Source organism: Pongo abelii, chromosome 11 (assembly GCF_028885655.2).
Source record: "Pongo abelii isolate AG06213 chromosome 11, NHGRI_mPonAbe1-v2.0_pri, whole genome shotgun sequence".
Taxonomy (NCBI): domain Eukaryota; kingdom Metazoa; phylum Chordata; class Mammalia; order Primates; family Hominidae; genus Pongo; species Pongo abelii.
In genome coordinates this window covers 54266950-54289042 of record NC_071996.2, presented here as the reverse complement: position 1 = coordinate 54289042, position 22093 = coordinate 54266950, and the positions used below count along the sequence as shown (strand labels likewise).

Genomic DNA, 22093 nt, shown 5'->3' with positions numbered 1-22093 from the left:
TGTTTTGCAGAGAAACGGTAAAAAGCCTGTATTGACTCAATTCTAAATATTAAGCTCTTTCACAATGCAGAAGGCAGTCCATGTAAAAATAACCACATGAAAAAACCTGAAGATTTATCAGAAATGTAGAAAATTTAAATAGGGTGCATCAAAAAGTATGGGCAAATGCATCCAATTTATTACTGTAGGATTGAAGAAGAACATCACATTATTTTTGAAGGCAGTAATTAAGCCACTCACTTTCTCTTTGCTAAATTATGAGAATCCGCTAAATGCATGAAATAATTTTAAAATGTAAAGAAAAACTTCAGATGGGTTTTAATAAATTGGTATATTAAGAAAAACAAACATGGTATTGCTTTAAATATAAATTGTATGCATTTGTTAAAATAAAAGCTTTCTGGATAATTGGGTAAAATATTCATTAGTTTCTAGAACTATATAGAAAGAAAGTAAACAGATTTTAGTTTAAGAAATAAGAATGCTTCTAGGTACATTAGTATATAGGTCAGGCTGCCTTAATAAATAGACCCCAAAATGTGTAGCGATTCAAACACAATGGAAGCTTATTATTGCTCACTTAACAGTCTGAGGCAGGTGTTCCTTGGCTGGGAGGGAGGATAGAGTTGGGGTAGGGGAGAATTGGGCAGAAAGTTTGTTCCCTCTATCATTTGGGGCCCTTAGCCCAGGTATGATGTCTCTAGTCAGCTTGCCGGGCCTGGAGATAGCGCAACTCACATTTCACTGGTTAGAACTTGGTTATGTGGTCATACTTAATTGCAGCGGAGGCACTCTTGCAGTCCAGGAGGAAGAGGAGATAGAATTTGTTGAACCAATAATAGCCTTCATCACATTCATCTGCTGGACAAAGGCTTAATAAGAAAGATGTATTTGTTCCATTTCACTCTCTTTAAAAAAGAAATAGGCAGATAATGAAGTAGCTTCAAGGAAAATAAGTTAAAAGCCCTGAATCCTGGAGAATTGGAGTTGGAAGGATACATAAAATGTCTTTTAGACTAATCTCATTTCTCCAACAACCACAATCAGATAGACAACCTGCTTCTGTTTGAAACTTTTGGTTATTGGGATTTCACTTTCTAAAAAAGCATTGCAAAGAAGCAGCTGAACTCTGACTTTGTAGCTTAATAGGGCTGGTCTTGATCCTGCTGTCTGATGCTCTGGCCTTAACCCTAACCCTCATGCAGGTCCCTGTGGATTGAAGGCAGCCAGCATGCCTTGGTTGCACGCGCACAGTTCCTTCAGATATTCATGGAGTCACATGGTTTTAACCTGTGGAGCTGTTACCTAAGGCAGTTCTGGGCAGTGCCGAATCCACTGGCCCCATAACAGCCCTATATGAACAAATCCCATCCCATAAGACAGTGTTAGATTATTTTGGTCTATAACATACTTATACACAACAGTGCTGTTAAAGGTTTGCCTTCAAGAATGAAGAATCTGATGTTCTTCCTCAATCCTGAGGCCCAGAAAAAGGGAATTTATTTAATTGTAACAGCAGAGATTTGTCTTGAATCAAGTAGAATTGTCTGCATCCGTTACTGTACACATACTACTGAAGTTGGTTTTAATAGAAATTGAATGCAGATTTCAATCTCAAGTATTCGTGGGGTCTAATGACATGGCAGAGGGTCTGGAGGAAGAGCCCAGCAGTAGCAAAAGTAATAGCTGAAGACAGAGACTTAGCCCTGGAGAAATCTGATGTATTTCTCCAGCAGGAGAAAGACAGGTAGATATTAAAGGGGCGAGGGGTGAGAGAATGGACTTGATTTCAACTCTTAAGAGGCCAGGCAGCAGAATGAACAATAAGGAGTTCCTTGGTTGAGTGTATGTGGAGACTTTGATAAGAAAGAAGAAATTCGCTGGTAGCGTCACACTGACTCTGACATGTCTTCTTCGTGGGGAATATCGTTAGGTTTTGAGCTATAATATCATGCTGCATTATGTTTTACCAATTGATACAAGGAGAGAAAAAAACAAATAGTCTTTAATTGAAACCAGCCAAGAGAACAATGACAAGGAAGGCTTTAGCACAGTGACATGGCATAAACAATATGTTCTAATGGAAACCTACTCTGTGTTTCATGGGCTATGAATGCAGTACGTTAGACAAAATAGGAGAAAGTCCTATTATTTTTCAGAAAGTACAAAGAAGGGATCTGTTGGCTACGAGGCTTTCTTCTTTAATCTGCTTTTCAGATCGTAGTAGAAAATAATTCAACAAATTGGATGAAAGTCCAACAGTTTGACTATTGCAGAATCATAAACTTGGGATTTTTTTGATACCTTAGAAATTATTTGAGTCAGTTTAGAGCTACTTATTATACAATTTTATTGCTATAGCTGCTATTGTGGGGCCTAACTGTAATACATGTAAGAAAAACACAGTACTAGGCCGGGAGAAGTGGCTCATGCCTGTAATCCCAGCACTTTGGGAGGCTGAGGTGGGCGGATCACCTGAGGTCAGGAGTTCAAGACCAGCCTGACCAACATGGAGAAACCTCGTCTCTAATAAAAATACAAAATTAGCCAGGTGTGGTGGTGCATACCTGTAATTCCAGTCACTCAGGAGGCTGAGGCAGGAAAATCACTTGAACCTGGGAGGCAGAGTTTGCGGTGAGCCGAGATCATGCCATTGTACTCCAGCCTGGGCAACAGGCGCAAAACTCTGTCTCAATAAAAAAAAAAAAAAAAAAAAAAAAAAAAAGAAGAAAGAAAAAGAAAAACACAATACTAAATAGTTCCTGAGTGCCCTCTGTATTTTTGAATATCCACATGAAGCAATGATTCCTGTGCTGACGAGGACACAGTGGATACACAATGGGCATGGAGCTTCTCTCTTCATTTCACACCACAAATATTAATTGGGGATTACCCATTTGAATGAGGTTTGTTCAGCTGGCTGAATCTACCATTCACAGGCTGAACAGCCGGCAGTCAAACCAGCTGCAGTTTGTTGACCTATGCCAATCATTTCAAATCCCCCAAAAAGTTGTTACTTTAGGCTTTTGACAACTGGATCAGATCAACTCTATGACATTTATTGGACAATTTGTAACTGATAATGATCATGGCCAGAAGTCTTAGGTGAACATCATGTAACCTACACAGATAGGATCTCAAGCTAAAGGACGCTTTTAGCCAAAGAACACATAAAGGGAAAAAAAGGGCTTGAGAAAGAATTTGAAAGAAAAGAAGCTAAACATACAAATTAGGGAGACTCAAAGAAACAGTATTTATTAATAAAAAGAAATGGGAACAATTGGTGCTGTCACAAGGCAACCAAGCCATGTAAGAATGAAGATAATTTCTAATTGCAGTCAACAAATGGAAAAAGAACAGCAGCAACTTCTGTTTCGTAATCAATTTCATTCTCCTATGCATTCTTCCTACTGTTCTCTATTCAAATGCAGACTCATAAACAGCCACTCAAACACCAGTAATAATTAATGGAACACTTGAGTGTCAAACTTGAATATCTAAATTAGTAGCTTTTGAGTACAATGTATCTGACCTGATTCTCTCACCCACGTTTCACGGACTCTGGGAATGAGAGAATTCATGGTAGATTGCCCACTTTTGAGAGTAGGACATAAGGAAACTATCTCCTTCGAGTCTTTAAATCTCCAAAAATTGTTTGCCTTGTGTACATTATATATGTGTTTATTAACCAAAGACACTATGAATAATTATTTAAGAATGCACTTTTATATATAACCTTATTTGCTCTTAATGGCAACCCCATGAGGTAGTTATGGCAAAGCTACTATTGCCATTTTATTGATTAGGATACTGAGGTCAAAAGATGGAATGACTCATGCAACTACCAAGAGAAAGATCCAGGAAGATACTCGGGTCTTCCTGTGCCTTTCCATTCTCCTGAAAGTGCACTGTTGCATTCTTTGGAACACTTTTTTCTACTAATACTAGAAGTTTTCAAAAATTATTATACTGTCTGGGCTGCATATTGGATGTAGCAAGGATAGAATATAGACAGATCTTACAGCTGTTACTTACCAGCGTGGAAATACAAATTATTTTTTAATGAATCTGTCATAACTGAAAGTAATATCTTTCCACAGAAAATCACAGAAAACTAATACTCACAACTCATGATGGATTGCAGCAGTTAGGATGAATTCTAAAGTGGAAATAAGCAACAATTGGGGTTCAGATTTACTATATTTAGGGAATGATGTTTGCTAGTTTTCAGGAACATTTGCTGTTACATCCAGTCTGCTGGGGAACTAAACTCCTATTAGTCTTTTACCTACTGGCCAGCAAGTCACAGAAAGTTTTCCAAGGGAAATTTTTAGAGATGTATACCAAACAAGGTACATGGGAATGCTGAAACTAGGGGGGCTAGCTGAGACTAGGGGGTCTCAGCATAGCAAGGAAAGAAGTAGAAAGGATACCACTTTAAGTTAAAAAAAGTATATAAGCTAGATAGTATTCAGTTGTGAATGTGATTGCTTTTCTGGAGAGCCTTTTATAAAAAAGAATTTCAGGTTTGGTGTCTGGTTTTGATAATAGTAAGCATCTTTGCATAGAAAAGGGAACTCTTATTTTGTCTTACTGAAGGTTTTTTAGGCCTGTGCATGTCTTCTTCTGAGCTCTGTTTTATGCATGTGTATTTTTATTAATCAATAACTTGTATTAGCAAACTAACTTGTATTAGCAAATAAAATGAGAAAACATGCCCTTTATTGTCTGCATCTTTCCCTATATTGGAACATATGAAGCAGTTTTTTTCTGAATTTTTTCAAACTTTGGTCGTGTTTGAAAATAGCTTTGTAAAAGTATTTTTATAACTCAGAAAAAAAAATAAGTGTGAATCTGATGATAATCCCTTCAGATCTGAAGAACCAAGAGTCTCTTGTTTGTATAGAACTAGAAAATTTGATTTTCACTTAAGCAGACTAGAATTCAACTTTCTGGATTGCTGGGCCCTCCAAACATCATTAGTCCAAAAATCATTAGTCTAGAAAGTTGAATTCTGTCCCTAAACCCACCGACTTGTCTCTCGTCATATATTTGGATTGCTCTGAAACATGCCTGTATGTTTCTATCCAGCAGCTCCATTCTTAAATAAACCAGAAACCCAAAAACACAAAAATAAACACACATCGCCGGGCATGGTGGCTCACACCTGTAATCCCAGTGCTTTGGAAGGCTGAGGTGGGTAGACCACCTGAGGTCAGGAGTTTGAGACCAGCCTGGCCAATGTGGTGAAACCTCGTCTGTAGTAAAAATACAAAAATTAGCCATGTGTGGTGGCACATGCTTGCAATCCCAGCTACTTGGGAGGCTGAGGTGGGAGGATCACTTGAAACTGGGAGGTGGAGGTTGCAGTGAGCTAAGATTGCACCACTGCACTCCAGCCTGGGTGACAGAACGAGACTCCGACTCAAAAAAATTAAATTAAAAAAAAAACAACAAAACACACAAATCCTATTCTGGAAAGGAAAGGAGCTGCCTATGAGACTTCATGCCTGAAAGCTGCAGTGGCCAACTGGAGTAATAGAAAGTCAGGTGTGGGTTTACTCTACCTCAACTTGATTTAAATTCTCCCTATCTCAAAGCAAGGTGAAGACTGTGCATCCGTGCTTGACCACTTGACTCATAGCTGGATATTCGGGCTTGTAGAACACTGAACTGTAAGAGAATGGTGGAGTCAGGTGACTTGGCACTGGCCCGATGCCCAGGGGCTGGTTTAGACCTGAGCTGTAACTAACCATGTGCAGCTTTCTGTGTGTGTCTCAGTTTCCCTCTTGGTAAGATGAAAAAGTTGTTACACCAGTGTTTTCCAGTGTCTTTTAGCAGTTGAACAGCTTTTTATAGTGAAATCATATATAAAGCCCCAATGCAGAAAACAGAAATGCAGACATGTTTACCTGGCACTGAGGATAGTGAAGCTGGAGCCCCCTGAACCTCCCTTTAGTCCTCAGAACAGTCCCTGAGGTGTATCCGCAAAAACTCTTGGTTTCTGTGGGAGACAATTTTGAAGATGCATCAAATAATGAAAAGGGTCTAACAGTTCTAAAAATTTAAGAATTGAAAACTTCCTGACAACCCACAGCATATAAACATAATGACACAGGCAAGCAGTGCTTTGCTTAAAATGGCACCAGAACTTTTGCACAGACTGTAGTTTTAAAGAATGATTTCCAACCATCTGAGGAAAGGACTATTTTAAATTCTCCCCAAGGCTTTAGGTCACTGAAATCAGGTACAGTCTCCTGACAGTGCTGGCAGTGTTGTCCCCAGACAGGTATGAGATGACATATGATTCAGTAATTGTTGATAATTTTACCCTCCTTCCTGCTTCAATCCCCAAAGAGTTGGAAAACAGAAGAGAATGGGTGTACTAACTGAGTATAAAAGGGGAGGGGTGCTACTTTCCTTGTCTCCTTTCTGGGGACCAAGCTGTGAAGATGAGAATGGAGAAAGGCCCATGGTGACAGTAACTGGCTTAAAGAGGCAAGCTTTGAATTCTACTGGTAGATAATTGGAAGTTGAGCAATCTCAGTTTAAAATAGTCTTTCAATTCTAAGTTGCAGATGTTCTCATTCGATAAATCATATGCAAATAGATGCCCCTCTGCATTTATTTGCAATGTCTTCGCTTTATTCTTCACTTTTTTTTTTGAGACAGGGTCTCACCCTGTCTCCCAGGCTGGAGTGCAGTGGCGTGATCTCGGCTCACTGCAGCCTCTGCCCCCTGGGCTCAGATGACCTCCCCCCTCCTCAGCCTCCCAAGTAGCTGGGACTATAGGCATGTGCCACTGTGCCTGGCTAGTTTTTGTAGTTTAGTAGAGACGGAGTTTCACCTTGTTGGCCAGGCTGGTCTTGAACTCCTGACCTCAAGGGATCCACCCATGTCGGCCTCCCAAAGTGCTGGGATTACAGGCGTGAGCCACCGTGCCAGGCCCTGCTTTATTCTTCTCTTGCATGACCAAAGGATACTTTCTAACTTAGCAAATCCTGGCACAATACTCACATTGCTCTCAACTAGAGTGCCTTATGACTTCCCACTATATGCATTCAAAGTCATATGCAAATATGCTGAAGAATCCTCTGCATGCAGAAAAAATAAAACCATTTTTTCACATTCTTACAAATGAAGTATCCCCTTTGGGCCTGTGATGAATCACGTGTGTATCACAAAAGAATGCAACTTAGCCACAGACTGGTAGATTGTCTTTGATAATCAAAATGAAGAGGGTTTCCCAGCTTTGACCGGCATCATTAAATGTCAGAGCAAAGCATTTGTTGTTCCTGAAGGTCTTGTTCAAAAGCAAATCAACTATGAATTGTGGCAAATTGTATTGCTGCTTCCTAGAAAGAGCATGGTTTATTTATATGTTTTGATTCCTTCCTGGTATGGTGTGTATTATAAAGGGAATTCAGCAAGGCAGGCCATAATGGAGGAAGAACATTTTTACTGGAGTAGGTTTTTTTGTGTGTGAAACAGTTTAAACCTTCCTCCATTCTGCTCTGCTTGCATTCTGATACTAGCCAGAGCCTGTTTAAAATACTTGTGGCCAATGTTTATTATACTGTGGTTCCCCTGTAGTATGTAAATTGGTTATTAAGTACTGTGGTTATAAATCACTTGGAGAGCCCCATAACATTTTTACTGGCTTGTTCTGTTCTGTGTTCCTATTCATAGGATATCAATAACGAGAGTGACAGCTGACATTTCTCTTGCTAAGAGGTCTGTCCTAAATAATCCCAGCAAGAGAGCAATAATTGAACGTTCGAACACCCGGTCCAGCTTAGGTAAGATGTTCAAATGTGGTACTTCTTCAAGCTGTGCTTACAGACCGGGCTGACACATGGTGCATTTGTGAATGTCTTTTTCAATTTGTTCCCCATTCTGAATGGAGGAGCACTGAGTACCTAAAGAGAATGGTAGCTATGGACAAGAAGGCAGCAGAGTCTTGCAGTAGCCAGAGCCTGCTGTCTCTCAGCCTTAGTCAATTAGCTAATTAGTAGTCTGGTGGAAAGAATCCTCAATGGGCTCTCCTAGTCTTTTCCTGCCTAACTATGTGAAACCAGTCATCTCCGCTTTGCTCAGCTTCTCAACGAGGCTAATGATATCTGTCATACCTGAGTCACAGCTGACATGAAAGGAAACGAGGTGTTCAGCCTTCTGAGATCTTTAGAAGGAAAGCTAGATAACAGTGTTCTTGGTGTTGCGAATGGCAGTGACCATTAGTAACATGCAGGGACTTAAAACATGTCTTTCCTGGGGTACCAGTTGGAAAGCATCCTAAAATTCCCCATGATGGAGAAGAATAAAAGGCTGTAAGTGAGTAGCTCCATCAAGCCATAGGTGAGCAGGGCTGTGGAGGATGGAATCACCACCCACAGAAGCGAGTCCATAGTGCTGGTGAATTACATCGTTCATCTGGAAAGCCTGTTCATGGTCTCCACAATTGCCAAGGGTGGTGTAGTCGACTCATGACTTCCTAGGATTCTCTTTACATTCATATTCTGAGGGCAACTTGTTTTAACTAGGAAGGATAAATAGGGCTCTTCTATGCCTTACATTTTTTAAACTGTTGAAGTTAGCTCTATAGATAATAGAAAACTAAACAAAATTAAGATCTCCAAGACAGAGTGCATGCCCTAACATCACATTAAGAACCCACTGACCTTGAGCCAAAGATTGTACAATTTGTAAAGAAGGTACAAAGTATTATCTGTGTGTTCCTGACATGGGATTGGCGTGTGATAATTGCTAATAAATGTTGGATGGTTGCTTTGTGAAGGAATACTAAACGTACCAAATAGAGTAGTGGTCAGTGCTTGTGAGGGCAAGATCCCAGCGATTAGTGGTCCCTTCTTTAGTCTTGTATTTAGAGCCTTCCACATGCAGAGGGAAACATGCTCAAAGGCACAGTATTTTGACCTTGAAGAGGTAAAATAGCAGTGTTGATGGTGAATTCTATTAGGTAATGACTAAAGTTAAATATCATGGGTGACAAGGACATTAAGTTAGGTTGAAGATTTCTCAAACAAGCATCAATTCTCTGCTCTCCTGTTTTCTACCCATTTTGTAACTCCTTATAGTGTCTTTGGCTTTTAACTACTCCTTCTTCTAATGTATGGTGAGAGGCTAAAAGATAATTAAAAGCTTAAGCCAGGTTGTCTGACTCCTTTAACCATTGACACCTGCCAAGGGCTTCACGCGTATTCACTGAAGTCATTCCTTACAATCCAGTCACCTGCTGTCAGAGTCAGTGGGGTGGATGGGGGACATGTTAGTGTAAACAAGAAGAAACAAAGTATATCTCAGCTCATGGTTTTTACCTTTACTCTGTAAAGTCATATACTCACAACCATTGGAGTTAATTTCATGGCAATCTATTAATTTTATAATAACCACAATGTGATCCATTTGTGTGCTTGTTAATGCACATCTGTAGATTCCTTCATCAAATGTTTATTGAACACTTGTTATGTGCCATGCATTATGCTAGACTTAGGAAATGCAGACATAACCCACACACAGTATCTTACCCATGGGCAAAGAGACAGAAGGGACAGATGGTTAGAATACCTGTGACAGTGGAATTATGAACAAAGAGCTGGGGTATAAAGAAGAGTAGGGGTTAAGAGATGTGTGAGAAGACTTCTCAGAAGTTATATTTGAGCTGGTTCTTCAAGGCAGGCAAGAATGTACAAAGACATTGACATGCAAACAAAAATGTGTTGTTGAGAAACAAGTAGATTTGTGTATAGCATGCTTAGAACAGGGAAGTTGGGGATGTGATTTGAGAGGAACAGAAGAGATTGAAAAAGATCAAGGCCAATGTGTTGGGGTTCTAATGTGCCTTGCTAAAGAGATCTCCAAAATAGATCCCAAGCAATGTTAATTTTACAACATAGTAATAGTTGTTTCATTCAGAATGTTTTCCATTGTCAAATAAATTTGGAAATTATGAATTAAACTGACAGGTTTCTTCTCTGCAAGACTTCTTTGAGACTTAAAGATGTGAAGGGTAACGCAAGTTTGAAATTCTAAAGAGAAGCTATTATAGTATGTAAATATCCCTTACACAAAACCCCCTTCTTCCCATAGGATATTTTATGAGATTATTGTTCCAGAGTACTCACTGTGGGAAATGTTGCTTTGGGCCCTGGGGAGCCATTGAAGTGTTTTAAGCATGGGAGAAATATGAACAGGTTTGGGTATAAGGAATATCATTTGTGACAGAGATCCTGGAGAGAGGTGGGCCCAAATCAGTCATGATCAGTTTATAGAAGTGTTCATCGAGGTCCTCCAGCATCATAGTCCATGACTCCCCAGAGCTCCATTTGACTGGAATAGGATTATGAGGAAAACTTCATTGGAACCCCTCTGAGAATCATTCCGGGTAGCCAAGACTTTTTGATTTGGCTGAGATATTTTTCTTTAAAAAAAAAATGAGCTATATAGATAAATATGCCTCACAGATAAAATGTATTTATTACATTCTGTATACATATTATCCAAACATTGGGCTCACCCCAGTATTTAATGTGGCCTTCTCCAGCATCCCTCCTGGCTTGTTCTGCCCAAGCACCTCTCTTCTTCTGCCCAAGTGCCTGTTGCCTAAGAGTTTTGTGTTGGTTAAGCAGTAGGTATGGCTGCCCTTGCTCCTGGCAGAAACCACACTTAACCTCATTGCTAGTGCAGAGTAAATAAGGCCCAGGTATTTCTGAGTCATTTACACAGAAACTCAGAGTGCCTTGAGGGTTATTTGTACCAGGGCAGTCCAGTTCGCGTCAATGTCTTTTTGCTGCTTCCGAAAATATTATATTCATATTTGAAGCTTAAGAAAATATAGGCTTGCTCACATGTAGTCCTGGCCAGAAGCTCCCATAAGCCAGTGACAGTTTAATGAAAACAGCAAATGGAAAACATACCCTGACATCCTGAGGCTGAAATTTACTACAGTAAAAATTGACTTTATTTTCCAAACTTCCTTCTGAAGAAACATTTCTTTTAAAACTGTTTCTGACATGTGAGAAAAAGGGGGACAAATATGCTACATTACTAACAAATGTAGAATATGGTTTCAGAAGAATTTGACCAATAAGCCCACTTTGTTTTCATTAATATCCTGGAAGCTAGTCACCTTTCCAAGCAATGTGAAGTCTTTCAGGCCATTGGTATTAGATAACATGAAAAGTGATATGTTGACTCTTCAAATTCATCTTTTCAATGAGGATAGAGCAACATTACCTTTTCCCTAGGCCATCTTTAGGATCATTTAAGGCCAGGTACAGTGGCTCACACCTGTGATGTCAACACTTCAGGAGGCCAAGGCAGGAGGATTGCTTGGACTTCGGAGTTCAAGACCAGCCTGGGAAACTTAGTGAGACCTTGTATCTACAAAAAATAAAAAATTTAGCCAGGCACAGTGATGTGCACCTGTAGTCCCAGCTACTCGGCAAGCTGAGGTGGGAGGATCACTTGAGCCCAGAAGGTTGAGGTTGCAGTGAGCCGTGATTGTACCACTGCACTACAGCATGGGCCACAGAGTGAGACCCTGTCTCTAAAAATTAATAATAATAATTTAGATTAGATAGTTTTGTGTACTGTATGTACTTTGGACCAGATTACAGCATTGTTTGGTCACACCTATAGCCAAAAAATAAAAATAAAAAACAAAATCAGCTGGGCACAGTGGCTCATGCCTGTAGTCCCAGCACTTTGGCAGACCAAGATGGGCGCATCACTTGAGGTCAGGAGTTCGAGAGTTCAAGACCAGCCTGGCCAACATGACTAAACCTCGCCTCTACTAATAATACAAAAGGTAGCCGGGCATGGTGGCATGTGCCTATAAGCCCAGTTATGTGGGAGGCTGAGATACAAGAATCGCTTGAACCCGGGAGTTAGAGATTATGGTGAGGCAAGATCATGCCACTGCACTCCAGCCTAGGCAACAGAGTGAAACTGTATCTTAGAAACAAAAACAAATTAATTTATTTGAAAATCAAATAGTATAATTCAGACTTTGGGCGTGATCCAATAGGTCAGGTAATTTATAAAATATATATAAAAAAACTTTTTTATATTTCAGAAAGCCATGTCCTATATTGATTATCTAAAAAAAAAAAAACTGGATTGCTTCAGACGTTTGAAAAGAGTATATTTTTCATTTGACTAGACTCATGCACAGATTTGGGTCACTTGGCTATTACAGCCAGCCAGATAGATTTGCATCTAAATGCATTGCAGCATTTTAATATAATTGGCCTTACTTTTTTTTTTTTAATACTGAAGCTAATTATGCCATAGAACAAGTACATTGGCTGTCATACTTAAATCTAACTAGACTTAGTAATATGATTAGTTTTAAGTGTAGACTCAGAACAATTAACCAGTGGTACAAAAATGTGCATATCAGTCAAAACAGATGAGTTGTGGGTTTTTTTTTTTTAAAAAGCATGTCCACAAAGTATTAGTTTATACTTTGTTGATAGAAATATTTCAGTGTAATTTGCTTTCCATGTGATGTCGCTTTGCACATATATTTCAGTTGTTTTCTAAATGTGCTTTCAGCTTCTATGGCTAACATTAAAGTTCTTTAGAACAAAACAATCAAAAACAACATAAAATAATTATCGTAGGTATATAAACAGCTGAATATTATGTTGACTAGAAGAAGCAAATTAAGAGAGCCATCTCAGACTTTTCTACCAACTGTTTGTATGCAAAACTCAACCCATCTCTGTCTATACTTAGAAAAGGTCTTAAATTAGACAGGACTATGAAAATTTAAAATGTTTTATTTTGTAATGTAGACCAACATATCTGAAAATATACTATATCTTTCTAATGTAAGAACTAATTCATAACAATAACCAGGATCTATTTATTATCTTTCCTTTTAGCGGAAGTACAAAGTGAAATTGAAAGAATCTTTGAGTTGGCAAGATCTTTGCAACTGGTTGTTCTTGATGCAGACACCATCAATCACCCAGCACAACTTATAAAGACTTCCTTAGCACCAATTATTGTTCATGTAAAAGTCTCATCTCCAAAGGTAATTAGCTCCTTTCTGCCTTAAGGTTTAGAAGCGCATCTTTTAAAAATGTGCTTTGCTCTGTGGTTTTTTTGTTAGTGGACAAAGGAGAACGTCTTGCTGATTATTAATAAGCACATTTAAAATCTTCCCACAGTATACAGATTCTATGAATTTTCAGATAGTGAAGAATATAATAGTTCATTTCTTCTAAAAGCTACTATTGTAGATCCCAAACAAGACAGTTATGCAAGTGTATAATAGAAACAAAACATTAAGACAGATGTGGAAAAGTAGACTCTGGCTTATCATAGACTATGAATTTTATATTGGTAAATTTCTTGGATGCTCTTGATTCCTGTGTCACCCATACTCTGTACCTAGTTGAGAGAGCACATCTATATTGATCAAAAAAGGCATCTATGTTGATCATATATAACATAGAATATCACTGTTTAAAAATCTCCTATGGAAGCGTTATACACCCTGACATTTGTGCTTAGGTTGAGTTCTTGAAAGAATGTAGTTATTCCATGATAAGCACAATGGGAAATTTGCTTTGTATCTTTATGCCATTGTGGGAGGTAAAAATAAAAGTGAAATAGCCCCAAATTGGTTTCTTTTGATTTGGGTGTTCTTTCATTTTTAAAAAAGGATGTTGTTCTTAAAAAGTTAATGTGAAATGGATACCCTTGGGAAGTACTATCTTAACAATCAGTTTCCTCTCTGTACCTCCTTGTGTATTTTGGTCCCTAAATACAAATTCAACTGCCAACCAGCATGGCAGTCTCCTCTCATGGGTGGAGAATGTCTAAAGAAGCTGTACTCTCCTCCAAATATTCTGAGATCCTAGCCTTCCATCTATCTCTGCAGACACTGCTTTGGTACAGTGGACTTGGGAATCCTGAACAAACTAGGGCCTTTTGAGAATCAGTAGAATGGATTGAAAGAGCTGCTGGGGGTTCAAGCACTTCACTGCAGTGCAGGAGAGTTCAGCCCTTCCCACTGCCCATGACACTGTGGTGTCCTTAAGTGCAAGAACAGGGTTTCCCAGACACCTATGTCCTGGGGTATTATAGAGCTCATAGATTAGCACTGTTTGCAGGGGAAGGGCCACGGGAGATGGCAGTATATGGCCAAATGCAGTTACAGCAGTGGCCAAAAGACAGATATATCACTGGTTTACATGTAGCAGTATACTAATACAAATGTTTTGCCTGGGTCTCTAATCACAGAATAGTCTGATTAATTTAAAATTAAACTAAAATGTCCCATTAATAATCGGTGACAAAAATAACCAAAAAATGACTCTGACATTTCTCTGACATGGAGATAGTGTGCTAAAACATTATTCAGGTGAGTAATATTAAATTATTACTTAACATAAATGACCTGGTACAGTCTACTCCCTCCATTTTTACAGGTCTGTCTTTGAAATCTCTGGGGAAAATCTAGGGTTGGAACTCAGGCTCCTCCTGAGACTTCATACAGAGTTAGAATAGGATGAACATATCAAATCCATGGAACTGAGAGCCAATGTAAGCAGATGACACCATTACAGGTTTAAATATATGATTTCTCACACTGCATTTCCTCTCTGATAATACTCAGGGCCAAGAAGACCATTAAAAAGATCCTGGCTTATTTGATTTTCTTTCAACTCATCTACAATACCTCAGGTTCATGTCTTCTTCTATCAGGTTTTACAGCGGTTGATTAAATCTAGAGGAAAGTCACAAAGTAAACACTTGAATGTTCAACTGGTGGCAGCTGATAAACTTGCACAATGCCCCCCAGTAAGTATGATCATTTTTTGTCTTCATCATTCTTGACTAGTTAGAAGAGGGTGGGTTTTTTTTCTTCATATTGTCGTTTTCATTCTAAAATGATGGTGATGATGGTATGTTGTCATCTAAAAGATTTCTTGGAACAAACTGCTGCTGTTATGTTGCTTGTATTCAGGCATCCAGATGTGGATGGTGTTTGCCTTGTAATAAGAAATGAACTTAGTGTCCGGGGTCTGCTCCTCTCACTGCTACCTTGTTTGCTTTGCAAACATGCAGCAAACCACTTAGCATTCGGCCTCCAGTCACGTGGATACGCTTAAGAAAAGAACGAAAGAAAACATACCAATTTGATCTTCCTTTAACTTTTCTGCAAGAAAATTCCAGCAGGCATAAAAGATTATGACACTGAAGGTCAAGAATTGATTGGAACTAGAGAGGCCCTGTGGTTATAGTAGATGAAAGAGTCAGGGCTGAGTCAGATGAAAAACGAAATTATAGCAACTCTTCTTCTAGTGCCATTGCCAGAAAACAGCTGCTGGGTTAGAAGGTGAGCAATGGTGGGATGGGGTGGGAGATGGAACTGCTATCACATGGCACTGGGTCCCCAGTGGCCAGTCTCTCCACTTTTTCCACTGACTTACTATTTCTGTGCCTATGTTTCTGTAAAGGAAATAACTGTCCTTCATTACTCAATAGATTCACTAGATTGTTTTATACAGTTATGTAGGATTGTTTAAGCTCTATGGAAGCATGAAATCTGATTCAAATGTTTAGAGAAGGCAACACAGCATAACCTGTAAAAGCACAGACTCTGGAGCCAGATATTTGGGTTTTGAATCCACACTGACTAGTTATGTAATCTTGGGCAAGTACCTATCTCATGGGATTGGTGTAAGGATTGAGTGAGTGAATATGTGGTAAAGCTGTTAGAACAGTGCCAGGCACATAAGAAGCACCGTCTCAGTTTTCTTATTATAATTACTGGATACACTTTGTGTGATGTCATGTCTGGTCCAGTAAACTCTGTAAGAACCTGTGCCTCTCTGGCTCACTGTTGTATGTCAGTTCCCTATCATAGTAGACCCATAATATATATTTGTGGAATGAGTGAATAAATGAAAGGATGTTCAGACGTTAAGAGTAATAATGCATCCTTTCATTAGATGCTTACAATGGGCCACACAGTGTGCTAGATGCTTTACATAGATTATCTCTAATCTTCACAGTTACCTGGTGAGATAGGCCATATTATCCCCATTTTATAGTTTAGGCAACTGAAAACAGACAGATTAAACGATTTCCCTAAGGTGACATAGCAAATTAGGATTCCATCTATTCTAGATCTATCTGGCTCCAAAGACAATTTCCTACCCCCTAACCCATCCACCCATACACACATGTTCCTGGTTACCTACCCTGAAGATAATTTGATAGCTTGGAGCATGGCGTGCTCTGTTAAGTTTAACTTCACCCTGCCTGCTAGTGAAGCCCAGTTACACAGTGGAATGTATGATTAAAGTACTGAACAGATACAGAAGAATGTATTGCCCAGCCATGACCTTCTAATGTTTCACAGTTGAAGGAAGATAATCTTTGTTGTCTAGCTATCAAAAGCCAGGAACTATGTTATTATTTCCAATTTTTGGAACAATCTTATAAGGATAGTTATATCAGTTTGGTCTTCTGGGAAGCAGACACCTAAATGGAATTATAAATGCAAGAGATTTATTGGAGAAATTTTATTTTTATGAAAATAAGTTTATTAACATTTATTCTAATAATTACTAGAGAAAATTCTTGTGTCCTATTAAATTTGAGGGATTTTAGCTGCTGAGAGGGTTGATCATTGAGTAGTTGTACATATAATATGGTTTGTTACATCTGAAATAGCTGGAATCAAGAAAAGATATTTGCATCTGTAAAAGTAAGTAATATAATGAGCTACCTTAGGACTTGTACCCAGGTCAGAGATTTCAAACAGCTCCATGACTGGAAAGACAGCCTTGCGTTACCATTATCTCAGTAGGATAAACACTTTATCTTTTTATATCATTGGTAAGATAACCTGGAATTTTGAACAGGCAGTCTGGATGGATAAGGTTACCTTGTACTTAACATTTTCTAAACACTGTTTACTTTATTAAACATGTTCAATTGATACTGCACAGATGTAGTAATGCTGAGAAGGAATAGTATCCTCTATTTTGGCATGTGCGAAGAAATCTTTGGATTATAAAAACCAGTAGTAACCTTAAAATGTGTCTGCATTTGCCCCTGCTTTACTTCAAGACCATAATTATAATTGTCATCCAAAGATTGGTGATCACTGTGTCATTTTAATTCCTTTAGGAGAACTTGCGACTTACTTAATTGGCCACCGTATCTCCAGTCTGAAAAGTCAGCAAATTACATTGGCAGAGTATCACATTGCTAAAAAATGAAAGGCAACAGTTTTTGGAAAGGGAAGCCTGTAAGAGCTCTGAAAAAAGTTAACGTTGTAGCCAGAATTAATCCTAGATCCAGGGACTATTGAAGCAAAGGGGACCTTAAAGAGCACCTAATATAATATTTCCTAGACTATATTATTTATAATATGGGTCCTATGTGATATCAGTAAGTGTTATGGGAAAATAATCCTGATACCAAAAATGTTTGAGAAAACACTTAGGTGAACAAAGGTAGTCTGGTTTCTTTACTACAGAACCCTGAATATGCCAATGTGTATTTTATATCTCCAATAGGACAAATAGTATGCACAGCTTCCCCTAAAATTGTGACTGCAGATCTGCTTTTCCATTGAGCATCCTATGGGTCCAGTGGAACATGTCTAGGGAAAGACTGACTTAGTCCAATCTCCTCATTTTACAAATGATGGAACTGAGACCAAGAGAACTGGCTTTTCAAAGGTTATATGCCTGGGCCAAAGTCAGCTTAAGATCTCTTTCTCCTAGTCTAGCAAGACTAGATGATGAATGGCAACAGGTCAGTTATATATTCTGCTGGAAAGAAAAGTATGGGTTTTGGCCAGGTGCAGTGGCTCATGCCTGTAATCCTAGACTTTGGGAGGCCAAGACAGGTGGATCACGAGGTCAGGAGTTTGAGACCAGCCTGACCAACATGGTGAATCCCCGTCTCTACTAAAAATACAAAAATTAGCTGGGCGTGGTGGTGCGCACCTGTAATCCCAGCTACTCAGGAGGTTGAGGCAGAATTGCTTGAACCTGGGAGGTGGAGGTTGCAGTGAGCTGAGACCATGCCACTGCACTCCAGCCTGGGTGACAGAGCAAGACTCTGTCTCAAAAAAAAAAAAAAAAAAAAAAGAAAGAAAAGATAAGTATGTATGGGTAAGGATTTTTCTAGGAGAGAGATTGGTGAACTTTTTAAGTAAAGGGCCAGATAGTAATATCTTAGGCTTTGTGGGCTATATAGACTCCTTTGCAAAACTACTCATCTCTGCTCTCGAGCAGGAAAGCAAACATAGACAGTGTGTAAACAAATGGGTGTAGCTGTGTTCCAATCAAACTTCGTAGAGGCATGAGACAGGCCTCATTTAGCCTGCAAACTGAAGTTGCCCCCTTGTTCTGGGACCAAGCTATTGTTATCTATTACTCTGCAATAAAATAATCCCCAAGGGGGGAGGAGCCAAGATGGCCGAATAGGAACAGCTCCGGTCTACAGCTCCCAGTGCGAGCGACACAGAAGACGGGTGATTTCTGCATTTCCATCTGAGGTACCGTGTTCATCTCACTAGGGAGTGCCAGACAGTGGGCGCAGGTCAGTGGGTGAGCGCACCGTGCGCCAGCCGAAGCAGGGGCGAGGCATTGCCTCACTCGGGAAGTGCAAGGGGTCAGGGAGTTCCCCTTCCAGGGGTGACAGACGGCACCTGGAAAATCGGGCCACTCCCACCCGAATACTGTGCTTTTCCGACGGGCTTAGGAAACGGTGCCCCAGGAGAGTATAGCCCGCACCTGGCTCAGAGGGTCCTACGCCCACGGAGTCTCGCTGATTGCTAGCACAGCAGTCTGAGATCAAACAGCAAGTCGGCAGCGAGGCTGGGGGAGGGGCGCCCGCCATTGCCCAGGCTCGCTTAGGTAAACAAAGCAGCCTGGAAGCTTGAACTGGGTGGAGCCCACCACAGCTCAAGGAGGCCTGCCTGCCTCTGTAGGCTCCACCTCTGGGGGCAGGACACAGACAAACAAAAAGACAGCAGTAACCTCTGCAGACTTAAATGTCCCTGTCTGACAGCTGTGAGGAGAGCAGTGGTTCTCCCAGCACGCAGCTGGAGATCTGAGAACGGGCTGACTGCCTCCTCAAGTGGGTCCCTGACCCCTGACCCCCAAGCAGCCTAACTGGGAGGCACCCCCCAGCAGGGGCAGACTGACACCTCACACGGCCAGCCAGGTACTCCAACAGACCTGCAGCTGAGGGTTCTGTCTGTTAGAAGGAAAACTAACAGAAAGGACATCCACACCAAAAACCCATCTGTACATCACCATCATCAAAGACCAAAAGTAGATAAAACCACAAAGATGGGGAAAAAACAGAGCAGAAAAACTGGAAACTCTAAAAACCAGAGTACCTCTCCTCCTCCAAAGGAACGCAGTTCCTCACCAGCAACGGAACAAAGCTGGACGGAGAATGACTTTGACGAGCTGAGAGAAGAAGGCTTCAGACAATCAAATTACTCTGAGCTACGGGAGGATATTCAAACCAAAGGCAAAGAAGTTGAAAACTTTGAAAAAAATTTAGAAAAATGTATAACTAGAATAACCAATACAGAGAAGTGCTTAAAGGAGCTGATGGAGCTGAAAACCAAGGCTCGTGAACTATGTGAAGAATGCAGAAGCCTCAGGAGCCGATGCGATCAAATGGAAGAAAGGGTATCAGCCCTGGAAGATGAAATGAATGAAATGAAGCGAGAAGGGAAGTTTAGAGAAAAAAGAATAAAAAGAAACGAGCAAAGCCTCCAAGAAATGTGGGACTATGTGAAAAGACCAAATCTACGTCCGATTGGTGTACCTGAAAGTGACGGGGAGAATGGAAACAAGTTGGAAAACACTCTGCAGGATATTATCCAGGAGAACTTCCCCAATCTAGCAAGGCAGGCCAACATTCAGATTCAGGAAATACAGAGAACGCCACAAAGATACTCCTCGAGAAGAGCAACTCCAAGACACATAATTGTCAGATTCACCAAAGTTGAAATGAAGGAAAAAATGTTAAGGGCAGCCAGAGAGAAAGGTCGGGTTACCCACAAAGGGAAGCCCATCAGACTAACAGCGGATCTCTCGGCAGAAACCCTACAAGCCAGAAGAGAGTGGGGGCCAATATTCAACATTCTTAAAGAAAAGAATTTTCAACCCAGAATTTCATATCCTGCCAAACTAAGCTTCATAAGTGAAGGAGAAATAAAATACTTTACAGACAAGCAAATGCTGAGAGATTTTGTCACCATGGGGCCTGCCCTAAAAGAGCTCCTGAAGGAAGCGCTAAACATGGAAAGGCACAACCGGTACCAGCCACTGCAAAATCATACCGAAATGTAAAGAACATCGAGACTAGGAAGAGACTGCATCAACTAACGAGCAAAATATCCAGCTAACATCCTAATGACAGGATCAAATTCACACATAACAATATTAACTTTAAATGTAAATGGACTAAATGCTCCAATTAAAAGACACAGACTGGCAAACTGGATAAAGACTCAAGACCCATCAGTGTGCTGTATTCAGGAAACCCATCTCATGTGCAGAGACACACATAGGCTCAAAATAAAAGGATGGAGGAAGATCTACCAAGCAAATGGAAAACAAAAAAAGGCAGGGGTTGCAATCCTAGTCTCTGATAAAACAGACTTTAAACCAACAAAGATCAAAAGAGACAAAGAAGGCCATTACATAATGGTAAAGGGATTAATTCAACAAGAAGAGCTAACTATCCTAAATATATATGCACCCAATACAGGAGCACCCAGATTCATAAAGCAAGTCCTGAGTGACCTACAAAGAGACTTAGACTCCCACACATTAATAATGGGAGACTTTAACACCCCACTATCAACATTAGACAGATCAACGAGACAGAAAGTCAACAAGGATACCCAGGAATTGAACTCAGCTCTGCACCAAGCAGACCTAATAGACATCTACAGAACTCTCCACCCCAAATCAACAGAATATACATTTTTTTCAGCACCACACCACACCTATTCCAAAATTGACCATATACTTGGAAGTAAAGCTCTCCTCAATAAATGTAAAAGAACAGAAATTGTAACAAACTGTCTCTCAGATCACAGTGCAATCAAGCTAGAACTCAGGATTAAGAATCTCACTCAAAACCGCTCAACTACGTGGAAACTGAACAACCTGCTCCTGAATGACTACTGGGTACATAACAAAATGAAGGCAGAAATAAAGATGTTCTTTGAAACCAACGAGAACCAAGACACAACATACCAGAATCTCTGGGATGCATTCAAAGCAGTGTGTAGAGGGAAATTTATAGCACTAAATGCCCACAAGAGAAAGCAGGAAAGATCCAAAATTGACACCCTAACATCACAATTAAAAGAACTAGAAAAGCAAGAGCAAACACATTCAAAAGCTAGCAGAAGGCAAGAAATAACTAAAATCAGAGCGGAACTGAAGGAAATAGAGACACAAAAAACCCTTCAAAAAATAAATGAATCCAGGAGCTGGAGGATCAACAAAATTGATAGACCGCTAGCAAGATTAATAAAGAAAAAAAGAGAGAAGAATCAAATAGATGCAATAAAAAATGATAAAGGGGATATCACCACTGATCCCACAGAAATACAAACTACCATCAGAGAATATTACAAACACCTCTATGCAAATAAACTAGAAAATCTAGAAGAAATGGATAAATTCCTCAACACATACACCCTCCCAAGACTAAACCAGGAAGAAGTTGAATCTCTGAATAGACCAATAACAGGAGCTGAAATTGTGGCAATAATCAATAGCTTACCAACCAAAAAAAGTCCAGGTCCAGATGGATTCACAGCTGAATTCTACCAGAGGTACAAGGAGGAGCTGGTACCATTCCTTCTGAAACTATTCCAATCAATAGAAAAAGAGGGAATCCTCCCTAACTCATTTTATGAGGCTAGCATCATCCTGATACCAAAGCCTGGCAGAGACACAACAAAAAAAGAGAATTTTAGACCAATATCCTTGATGAACATTGATGCAAAAATCCTCAATAAAATACTGGCAAACAGAATCCAGCAGCACATCAA

General features: G+C 39.9%; 1 protein-coding gene across 6 annotated transcripts in view; it reads left to right on the top strand.

Moving 5' to 3' along the window:
• CACNB4 (calcium voltage-gated channel auxiliary subunit beta 4) overlaps positions 1 to 22093 on the top strand; it is a 272128-nt gene that overhangs the window by 235010 nt on the left and 15025 nt on the right. For all 6 annotated transcript variants that reach the window (XM_009237708.4, XM_063712804.1, XM_009237707.4 and 3 more), the window contains 3 exons: positions 7690 to 7799; positions 12909 to 13060; positions 14740 to 14835. In XM_009237708.4, the coding sequence (XP_009235983.2) occupies positions 7690 to 7799; positions 12909 to 13060; positions 14740 to 14835 (358 nt within the window). The remainder of the gene's footprint in view (positions 1 to 7689; positions 7800 to 12908; positions 13061 to 14739; positions 14836 to 22093) is intronic.